Here is an 11,708-nt window from a genome sequence, read left to right on the forward strand (position 1 = left end):
AATGCCTAATCGGCAAGTAAGACAAAATAGTCTGAAATCTCATCAGCAATTTCTAATAATTTAAAGAAGATAAAAAAATAGCTTGCCATTTGTTTCATTTGAGATTATGCTGAGATTGTTTTGCCAAAGCTTATAGAATTCATTTGTCACTCTGTCTTGCTTGCTTGTCATGTGGAAAGATATTCGCACCAGATAATAATTATTTGCCAAGGTACATGTAGGGATCAGAGGGCAATCAGGGAAAAAAAGGCTAGCAGCAGATTTTACATCTTTGTTCTGCTTTCATTTGCCTCTTAAATATGAATGCTTTTTAAAGCAGGGCGTAGAATCGCTTTTGCAATAGTGCTTTGTTGTTAGACATTCTTTCATGTTTATTCTTTGTTGAGTTCTTGCTGCTACCCATAATGTAAATGCACTCCTGTTGAACATCATCAACAACAAAAAATAGTATAAATATGCTTTATGTTGTCTTTGCTGCTTAATTTGAGGTGTTTTACATGTTTGAATTAAATTTAATAATGTTGTGCTGTTTTAATTGCTTATGGCAATTAAATATATTTATTTATTTATTTATTTTAATATTCACAAATCATTTGCATATATTTATATAGTTCATTATATTTTGAAGAACAGATACCCCATTACACTAAAAAAGGTGCAAAAATAATTTTACTACTATCCAGTGAATATCATGGATCTGTGAATTATATTCTTTTTTCTGTATGAATGTATTCACATTAAATAGTTTATTTTAAATCGAATTGTTTGCGATGTGGTTTAATCAATGTTATCCCTTGATACCTAATAAACTGTTTTAAAGGTAAAACCCCGTATTGTGTGTTATTTCTGCTATGATAAATCAGAACAAATTTTTGTTGACATTTAACAGTACTCTAACTAATAATACAATCATAAGTCAACAGAGTGACACAGTTTAGAAAGCTGGGGGGGGGGGAGGGAATGGTTTGCGGGGTGTTCAGGTAAGGACGATTTCAATGGCCCATAAAATGCTATGGCAATTGAAACAGGTAGGCATTATCAGCATGTTAGGATTTCAAGGACCCCAGAATCTGTGGAGGTGCCCTTGTCATAAACACTTAGTTCCTAATTTACATGGTATTGCAAACTGAATTAACACACACTGCATTAGCATGGCAGAGGTAAATTAACTAACAAAACAATGAATTAGCACCACTGGTGCTAAAGATGTAATGTGAGGCTTTAATAAATAAATAAATTAATTAATTAATAAATAAAGCGAGTCACGGGGCTACAAAGATAATTTTGCACATTGGTATCTATTGAAATGCTTTAGATGTTTGTTTTGTTTATTTGTTGTTGGTTTTTTTTGTTTGTGTTATGAAGATTTTGTTTTAATATCCTCCACTGTTTCACTGTTTGCTGAAAAGAAATAATGGCTTGACTCTAGGGTAACATAAAAATGGCTAGCCTGGTAAGTCTCAAAACTAACCACTTACCTTCCTGCCAAGACAAGGAAAAACACACTCAGAATCAGCATCTGTTCATTTTGCGAAGTGTGTTAGGAATCTGTCTTGTTGTGTTATACACTAACAGACTAGACAAATTAAACAGACATTTACAACATATAAATAATGTCCACAGAAGCATCAGGGCAAATAAATAGTACTATAGAAGAGCAATTCCTAAGTGCCACAATGTCCCCACTGAAATATTTTATGATGGTTCCAAATGGTTATTTCGGAGGGTTAATATGACGTACATAAAGCACTGCTGATTATTATACATGTGTTTGATAACATTGTATTGTGCAGTAATTGCACTGTAATGATGCTCATAAAAGTGCACTAAGTCATCTTTACAGACGCATTGCTTTGTTTTGAATATAACAGTATTTTATTGGTTTACCAGCTTGCTATGTTAGGGTTGTGAGTCTGCCCCTTTAAAACCCCAGTTTAAAAACTACTAGCCAGCAAAATACATTAAAAAATCGCAGTGACATACTGTAATATATTATACGCAATACATAAAGTGGAATCTGTGGTTGGGATAAAGCTGGACTCACTGGTGCTGGAAAGAAGGACATGAACAAAATACTGTCCATCATGTCTAACACCAGTCACCAACTATATAGTATAGAGCAAGCAGAGGAGCATGTTCATTGGCAGAATATATATATATATATATATATATATATATATAGTCTACCAGTGAACATGCTATTCTCTCTGTGCTTGGTGGGTCTCCTCCGGGTACTCCAGTTTTATCCCAGAGTCCAAAAATTGTTGACATGCAGATTAGGCTCCCAAATTGCCCATAGGATGTAAATAAGTGTGTGTGTGTGTGTGTGTGTGTGTGTGTGTGTGTGCGTGTGTGTGTGTGTGTGCGATGGATTGCCACCCTGTCCAGGGTGTACTCCACCTCCAGGCCCCAGCGACCCTGTATACAGAATAAAGCAGTATAGATGATGATATAGAAGTAAGTTAGTGAGTGGAATTTCCATTGGGGTGAATAAAATATCTATCTATCTATCTATCTACAAATTACTTTAATTCTATTGTTTAAAGTGGAAGTATCTAAATAAAATAAAATTGAACTGAAATTGTGATTTTTTTACTGAAACCGTCATAAATGTTTCATTAACCTTATTAATAGGCTATGAAAAAAAAACAGTAATTGGTATTTCAATAAAGAAAAAGAATTAGCAACCTCGGAATGGCATCACTGCTTTTGCTTCAACCCACAATTTGTTCGCGTAGTCCAAGCAACAGATACCTTTATAACATTCCATTTTGTACACCATTTTCCTTTTGTTAATGAGAAAGCGCAAAAAAACACATGAAAGGATAAACAAGCACGTCACGTGAACATGTAAACCGAACATGTGCGCTACATGAAACGCTAGATGGGAGGGACGTCATGTCCGGTTGCTGGCGTTGCCATGGGGACACCAGCGGCAGTCAGCGAAGTCCGCGAGCGCAGGTGTTGCGGCAGCAGTTGAACTTCAGTATAGAGTCACGCGCTCTGAGAGAGAGCGCGCGCGCGAGAGAGCATGAGGACGGCCCTGGGTATCGGTGAGTAACCCTAATGTGGCGACATGAAACCCCTAATATTCCCCTTTTTTGTTGTTTAGTTTTATTAAAAAAGTTATTTTAAGTGTATGCTTGGTTGGTTGGATTTACCCTGGGGATATACTGTATGTAGTTTTTTATTTAGTGAAAATGTCTAATTTTAGATAAAGGGATATGTCTAAGAATAGGCTTGGAAAGTGAAAATAATTACATTTTAAAAAAAAAAGAAAGAAAAGAAAGAAAATTAAAACTAAGTAAATTTAGTGTTATTATTTGTGTTGCATTTTATATTACTATTGTAATGCATTTAATGGCATCACAGTGCCTTAGTGGTTAACACTGTCGCATTGCTCCTCCAGGGTCTGGGGTCAATTCCCGTCTCGGGTCTATGTGCATGGAGTTTGCATGTTCTCCCTTGGCTTGGTGGGTTTCCTCCAGGTTTCTCCAGTGTACTCCCACAGTCAATAGACATGCAAATTAGTTTAATTGGAGTGCCCAAATTGTCCGTCATGTGTAAATGTTGACCGGAGGTCCTACCACAGTTGTAAAATAGGAATAAATACAATGGTAATCACCACTGGCCCCTTTAGTGTTCCCAGACGGATGGATGAATGCATTTATGAGTTGCAATATTTACATTGCAATGCCTATATTTATCCATTTTCTCTGAAATTAAAAGTTATATTACAAATCATATTTACAGTCAGATTATGCATGCATATACTAATGTCTAATTGTCCTAACTGACATTGCTTGTAAATGAGTATTATTTATAAGTTCTTAAGATTTGGATTGAAACTCAAGCAATTATATATTTTTTTTCACACATTCAAGAAGACTAATAACTCTACATAGCAAATACAATAACTTTTTAATGCTAATGATTTTTTTAACTGCATCAAAATAAAAAATAAATAAAATAAAAATCAGATCCCAGACAGTCCTCTAATATTGATCAGAGCAAATTGAATTGTTTGTTTGTTTGTTTGTTGTTTTTATATTTGCAGGACTCTGCCTGGTTTTGCAGACAGTTTGCGCTATGATATCGACACCCTGCTTGTCACAGATGCAGCCTTGTATTTCACCAGATCTGTGCAGAAGCAAACAGACTCTTCTGAGAAATGCTTGTGTTTCTGAAGGTATACATTTGTCTTCTATAAGTGATTTGTGAATAATCCAATATATCCAAAGGGCCATCAGTTTTCTGAAATAACGTGGCTTGGCAAGATATTGATGCTAACTCAACGTAACCCGATTTGAAAGCAACAGCCCACGGCACCTGTGTTTACTTGCTTATCCTTGAAACCGATACATTATCAAGTGGCTGTCTTACAAAGAAAGATTTATTGGTTAGCTAGCTGTTATTGAGCACATTGAATATTCCAGATGTGTAGTGAAGAATGATGGGTTAAACATATAAACAGCACCAAATTATTTTTATTTAGTGGTAAGGGAAAAAATGTCATTTCAATTCAACACAATGTTTTGTTAAAAAATATATATATTTTTGTATACTCCAATCCTATTTGTTTCTTTTTTAAATACTTTTGAGGCTAAATAAACATTTGCAAACATCCTCTTAATGAGTTCATTTGTGCCATTGTTTGTTGTTAGCCTAGATAAATACGTTTGAATACAAAATGTTGCTTTCAATAGATACATACATGTATTGCAGTTTACATCACGTGTCAAAATATTCTTCTTATTATTTTTTCATTAAATTGCGCAGCCCTCACTTATAGATACAGGTGAGAAATTAAAAACAATCACCTTGATTATTTTGGATAGACACGTAAGACAGGATATCTTTTGTAGAAACAGAGCCAGAACATAAATAGGTAGATAGAATTAGTGCTCAGAAGCATTGAAGCTGTTCTGGCAGCTTGTTGTGGTACAACACATTAATCAACCAATTTATGTGGGTTTATTCTTTTAATATAATACAGCTTAGTTTGATGAAAGTCGAGCCCGTCAGTAATATTTTACCATTGCAGGTATCAGTGCTTAGTGGAAGTCACATCACTAAAACCGGCTTTTCTGCTTCGCCTCTTTTATCAGACAGCAGCTGTCAGATAGAGAGTTTCGAGAGCTGTAATGTGATCATTCAGGCAATATTTGCACCCTCGATAGAATGTATATGTGCTGATGAAAATCCCTGCAACGTTCTACAACTCCTGGCTTCCTTCTGCCGTTCCTACTTAGGTACAGTATACAGCACACATCTTATCTAACACTATACTCTGAATAATTGTAAATTAAAACCAGTTATTTTCAAGCAGTTGCTGAGCCCTCGCGTGCATCTGACAAATCAAGATTAGCACCTCAACACTCGAGCCATAAGGACAGTCGTCTACATCCTCATCCAGGTTATTACCTAATCTTATCAGGTCCTACTATTTCATTTGTCATTTGGTTATTAAATAATATTTTCAGCATTTCATGCTATTTCTTTGCAGTTATTGAGAACAGCCTGAAGGATGAATGGACAGAAAGTAAACTGTTAACCTATGGTAAATGGATGTTCTGTTTATACTGACCTGCTGACTTAATATTAATAGAGGCTCTGCCAGAGGGCTGTATTATTAAAAACATGACACCCCGTCGCATAATTAGGGATCTACTGCCGACATGTGTGTATGGGTAGGAGTGCAAATTAGCATTGGAGGAAATGAGACAGGGATCAAAATAATGTGTTGTCATTTTTAGAAAAACCCAACATTACTTATCAGCTTTATTTCACACTGATAAAGGAGGGTTTGTTATGTTTAGGTAATGATAGAATGACCTAAACATCATCCTTATAATTTAATTATCATTCTTGTGTTAAAAGTCATTTTTAGTCACATATAAAAGTAAATGCCAAAATTCTGACAAAGTTTCTATCTGCTTATTTCTTTTAAAACCCCCCAAATTAGCACCGGCCCCAAACACGTCCTGCGTACAGGAGATGACGCTATGCCTTCAAGATGAAGTGTGTAATCGGCAGCTGGTGCCGTTTGTCCAGTCCTGTTCTTCTCCTCAGTGTGATGAGAGGCTTTGCAGGCTGGCAACAAGACGTTTTTATTCACACCTACCTGAAAACGTGGCCGAGATGCTGGTTTTCTGCCAGTGTGTGACAGGTGACCACGATTGTCAGCATTTTCAGAACATGCTTGATTCCAAATCCTGCAAAAAACACCAGACAGTACAATGGAACTGCCTGGAGATGCTGGACAACTGCACCGGAGAGAAGATTTGCAGGTTTGGTCGTTTAAGAACCACACACCTATTAAGTTTTAAGACCATCTATTTTGCCACACTGTGTTGATTTATGTGCACCGTTCCAGGATAAAGCCCATCTGCTCTCTTCATAAAGTATCAGGGCAATGCAGAAAATGATGTTTACTCCTGCTTGCTGATTTATATATAAACCATTTAAAGAGCTACTTTGATGGTTGTTAAGAGCCGCTGGTAACAGTACACTCATTTGTGTTAACAGGCAGACATTTGAGGCATTCCTGTCCAAATGTTTTGGCTCAGAGGATCAGTCATTTAGTGGATATTCAACCAGGGACCTGCTGCATGTCATAGATCTCAACTTTTTTGTCAGTGGAAACAAAGAGTGCAGACTGGCCTTTGTAGCTACAATGGGATCTGTGCTTCAGAGTCCGTGCACCTGCCATGGACTGGATCATCCCAATCTTTACAGGTGCAATGTGTTGCAACAAGCCATTCATAAGAGATCCTATTTCAGTAAGTACTTACGCACAGTCAATATTTGTTATAGCCAGAAATATCTATTTTCTGTACTGACTGTTGATTGGCACCAACAGTGCTGACCTGCTCTTAGATATCTAGGTCAGCGAGAGACATGAAAGTTAAAGAGACTTATTCCTTATACCCAAAATATGCAGAAATGTATATTGTACTGATGTAATTATGTACAGCATGTACATGCATGATTCAGAAGGGACTATTCAATAATAGTTTAAATTATTCAAACTCCCTATGTAGAAATACTGTAGTTCTGGCCAAATGTTGGGCAATATGGCTTGCTAGGTTTGTCAATAGGGCTAAATGCTTTGTTAAGCATGAAAGTTATGTAGAGTATATGCAGGATCACCAGGGGTATTCCATAATGCAAACCAACAAATTTACTCAGCTTCCATGAGGTTCCACAAGGAGGCTAATCATAAATGCTGTTTAGTTGCTATGGCAACATACACTTTTTTGATAAATCTGTTCTTTGTCAGGATAATGGCAAATATTTATTTAGCTTGATCAGTTCTTGAATAGTGGAAAAACAGCAAGTCAGTAACTATGTGCTGCCTACCTGGCATGTTCTCCATTGACTTGCCTAACAAGTTTTATTGGTATCCAATACTGAATGTATATCAATTCATTTGTAACTGTGGTGTAAGTAACAGCAACTGTAAGAACAGTTTTTTTTTTTTTTTGTGGTCTGAGAGTGAACCTGGTACCATAAATGATTAGAGACTTATGGAGAAAGTTTTTCGTCGCAAAGAAGTGCGTATGAAGTAAAAAGCCATCAAGAAAAAGCCGGGCGTCCGTCCATGGTTGATGACAAACGTCCGCACACTTCTGCCCACACTGTCGAACCTCTGCAAAAACTTTGTTTCAAGGTGTTAAAGCATCCTCCCTATAGTCCTATATTCCTAGTCCTGATCTTAGATCATTAGACTTTCACCTGTTTGGCCCTCTGAAAGCAGCCCTATGAGGATGAAGATTTACTTTGTGGCTTACAGCTCAGCCTAAAAGATTTTTTTAATAAGGGAATATAAAAGTATTACAAAGTAAGAAGATTATGTCGAAAAATTATGTATTTGTGTTTTCTAAAGTTACTTGAATGCTGATTTTTGTTGTTGTTGTTGTTGTTAAAAAGAATAACCCAACATGATTACTGTCCTTTGGAGAAAAGCAAGCCATTCTAACCACTTGCTTTCCTCACAAAGCGCGACGATCAATGAGAACCATTTCACAAGCATAGCGCATAGTCAATACAACAATTTCCATGTGCTGAATCAGAAATAAAAAAACTGGTTTGTTACCAACGTCACATCAAACAACAGCAATTGATGACTGAAACATTCTGTATGCCAATTTACAGAGAATAATTTTATTATGTAGCAAGACAATGACTCAAAGTACTTTGCCAACACTGGAAGCAAAGTATTTCATTCCTCCAATATAGTTTTAGAGACTTGTATAATCAAAGCCCAAGGTGTAATGAAGCAGTTCTGTCAGCTTGTGGTGGCACAGCACGTAAAAGACTTTCTGATGTATTTGCTTTTAAATTGTTACCAATCTATAGTTGTGCAGAAAAGGGAAACACTTCATTCTGCAGTGACTTAGAGATCCAGGATTGACAGTACGTTCTTGTAAATCAAATAGCAGAATGTCTTCTTGATAGTTTTTTTTTTTTTTATGTCATGAATCTAGGACATCAAGGACCTAAACAAATTTTTTCATCTACAAAGTCAAATGTAAACAAATCACAGGAAGAGTATTCATGGCTAAATGGTAAGAAGAAGTGGAATTGTTGTTACACTTGCTGCACATCTACTGTACACCCTGCTGCTGATTATCTGTATGCTATCATCCATGAAACCTAACTATATTTTTTCTAATTTATAGATCAATTATTGTACATTCTGGTGTCCGTTTGTGCAGTGGTGCTAATGATCATTGCAGTTGCTATCGGCATTGTTATGCATAAACTGGGGTGAGCAGTGAAGCACTATATAAATCATAAGCAAAGTATATAGGGAATTACTTTTAAAAAATTGTTTTGATGCTTTGTATTTTTTACTTTCAGGAAAAAGCAGAATATGTCCCAGAACCCTGGTTCCAGGTTTAAACCCCCAGAGGACTCCACAAAATCACTCGTCCTGTAATTTTCACTTGTTTAACTATAAATATTTGTAACTATATAAGCATACTGTATAATATAGTGATTGTTTTACGTGATGGCCCAGGTTTGTACAAATTTAGATATTTTTGTTGTAGATCTGCGAGTTTTATTTTCTGATGTGAATGTACACTTGAGTGACTGTTGTTTTGTGACTGTGCTTTAATTATGGAATAGTTGAACAACAGAGATTTATTATTTTCTACAGACTATTACCATTTGAAATGCTCTTTATATATAATGTACATTCACAGTCACAAATAACTTTTATATACTTTACCTAAAAATTAGGTCCTGGGTTTCTTTTTTTTAAGTTTTTGATGCATGTATGAAATGTGCTATACAAACTTCCCGTCCTTAGCTCACTATTGCTGCCACTTTCCCTACTGCTGCTGCCGCTGAAATTGCTGTATATGTGCATTTTTCTGCATCACACAATAATAAAGATAAAATAAAATCTGATATTTCCCAGCAGTTTGCGGGGCATTTACAGTAACTATACTGTCTGTTTTCTATTTTGGCAAAATCACTTGCCTGTGACTTAAAACCCTGGCTTTTATGTTCGCAAGTCCTGCAAGTAAGTTAGAATAACAAGTAAGCTTGTTTATCAAAAGTGACAGCCAGGTTTTTATTTCTCTTATATCTTCCTGCTTACTGCTTTTGTGTCTCTGCCTTGTGAGTCAAAATAAGCTCATCGGTATTATTTCACCGAGTGCAACTTTGCAGCTTGTATTTTGGGTTGAGCTGGGATGCTTTAATATTTTTTAAAAGATCTAATCTCTTAATTTATTGTTTATGTAAATCAATTCACTGTATAAGGTAAAAGCTTGTTAAAACTCAAAAATAAGATTTTACTGGGGCACAGCACCTCAATCAATACCATGCTTGAACCTGCCTCACATGAAAGTCAATATCTCCCACTCCATTCATATGACTTTTTTTATGACTTCATACAGTATGACTTCCACAGGACCTGCTTTTAAATAGGTCATAGTATTTATAATAATTAAATAGTCAGAATAATTTATTTGTATTTGTTTACAGTGTAAAACAAAAAAATTAATGTTCGACAGGATCACAATTTATTATTTATGTAAAAAGCAGGAAAGCATAAGAAACAACGAATCAAATAAAGAAATAATAATGCAACCATTCATTCGAGAGTTTAAATTAAATGCTATGCATGTACCTTATCCTGCTTTGCCAGCATGCAGTGTGCTGTGCTGTTTGCCTTCTATTTCCTTCCTATTTATCTTAGCTGATATGTAAGCTTCTCGAATTGAAGCAAAGGCATATCTGGATAGCATTATTTCAAAGATACAATTTGCTATATGATTAACTTTTTGGAATTGATTGATTTGTGCTAACCTGTAACTCAAATCAATAAAGACCTGGTTTTTGTATGTCTATCCAGCTCTGTGCAAGCATCACCACAATCACAGTAACAGCATCAAGCAAGTTGTCAACTGTTTAATATTTTTGTCTTTGGCACGTTTCCTACAAATTAAGGTTTAAGCATGTATGAAATCTGCCTTGACATAAAATGTACTTCTGACCAACAGCAACCAATAATATTAAAAACCTGCTCATCACCACCAAGTGATTACAGTTGCATTTTTTGGAGAACGAGTATTTCTCCAGAATGCACAGTGATACAGCTCATAAAGAGGCCTGGATTGATTGAGTTTGGGAAAACTATTTTTGTCAATAAAGCTCTTGTAGTCATGTGGGATACAATTAAGACATTATGTCTAGTAATCGTGCCTGCCACAGATATTTACAGCTCTTACAAGGTAGGCTTTATTGTTAAACTACCATTTAGTAAAATCCAAGTATTGTTTTAAGGTTACATTATATTATTAAACACATCAGTTTCTGTCTAATAAGTAAATGCATTTATTTAGCCATTTAGTGCATATGATAAAACCGATGTGGAATAAACAAAATTAGATGGAAAAAAAAATCCATGTAATGTAAAATTTAAAGAAAACAGTAACTTTATACCATAAAAGCAAATGAATACCATGGGCAGATAAAAAATGCTGATAAAAACATCATACCTGTATACCCTATAAATAAAAGAAAAAAACACAAGCACCTTATAGATAAACACAAGTACCTTACGGATATACTGTATAATATTGTGCTAAATGTACTGGCCATTTGTTTCGTGATTACAAGAGTTCAAATGATTCCTACACAAATACCAATAATCACCAGCAGGGGTTCAACTTTGACCAGGATTAGCCTCGTCTCCCCAACAGTCGTCACAAATCTCTTTTCTTTTTTGTCAGTAAGAAACTGGTAAAACTGTATTCCAGGTTTATATCAGGACCTTGGATGTTGTATATTCCCATGCACAAGTATTGAAAAACAGCAGAGAGGTCAACAGACAGAAAGGCGAGGTGTTGAGTTTTACAGCAGGTCTGACATTACACACAAGAGCTCTATAAGTGAAAAAAGTAACCTCAGGAAAAAAAGATCTTTTACACCAAACCACAAACCTTTAAGACAGAATAATCAAAAAACATACTCCATAAATACCATTTAGTTGGAAATTCACTTAGAAATAAAAAAAACCTCCAGGGATGGAATATTAATTGCTAATGAGATCAAGACTAAGTTCCTTTTAATGTTTTATTCTATTGATATCTAGTCACTGCTCCACATCCCAGTCCGCACAGTGAATGTTACGTTGTCCTCTGTCAGCTCCGATCATGGTCATACAAGAGTTTCCAGTCATGATCATA

General features: G+C 35.6%; 1 protein-coding gene across 1 annotated transcript; it reads left to right on the forward strand.

Annotated features, from left to right (window-relative positions):
* Nucleotides 1-3,007: 3,007 nt before the first annotated feature.
* Nucleotides 3,008-9,142, forward strand: gfral (GDNF family receptor alpha like). The gene is made up of 10 exons (XM_053502817.1): nt 3,008-3,053; nt 4,058-4,189; nt 5,109-5,252; nt 5,330-5,416; nt 5,507-5,560; nt 5,966-6,290; nt 6,529-6,782; nt 8,490-8,570; nt 8,685-8,772; nt 8,866-9,142. Exons 1-10 carry the CDS (start codon nt 3,032-3,034, stop codon nt 8,942-8,944), a joined length of 1,266 nt encoding a protein of 421 aa, XP_053358792.1. The 5' UTR covers nt 3,008-3,031; the 3' UTR covers nt 8,945-9,142.
* The last annotated feature ends 2,566 nt before the right edge of the window (nt 9,143-11,708 follow it).

Source organism: Clarias gariepinus, chromosome 8, assembly GCF_024256425.1.
Source record: "Clarias gariepinus isolate MV-2021 ecotype Netherlands chromosome 8, CGAR_prim_01v2, whole genome shotgun sequence".
Taxonomy (NCBI): Eukaryota; Metazoa; Chordata; class Actinopteri; order Siluriformes; family Clariidae; genus Clarias; species Clarias gariepinus.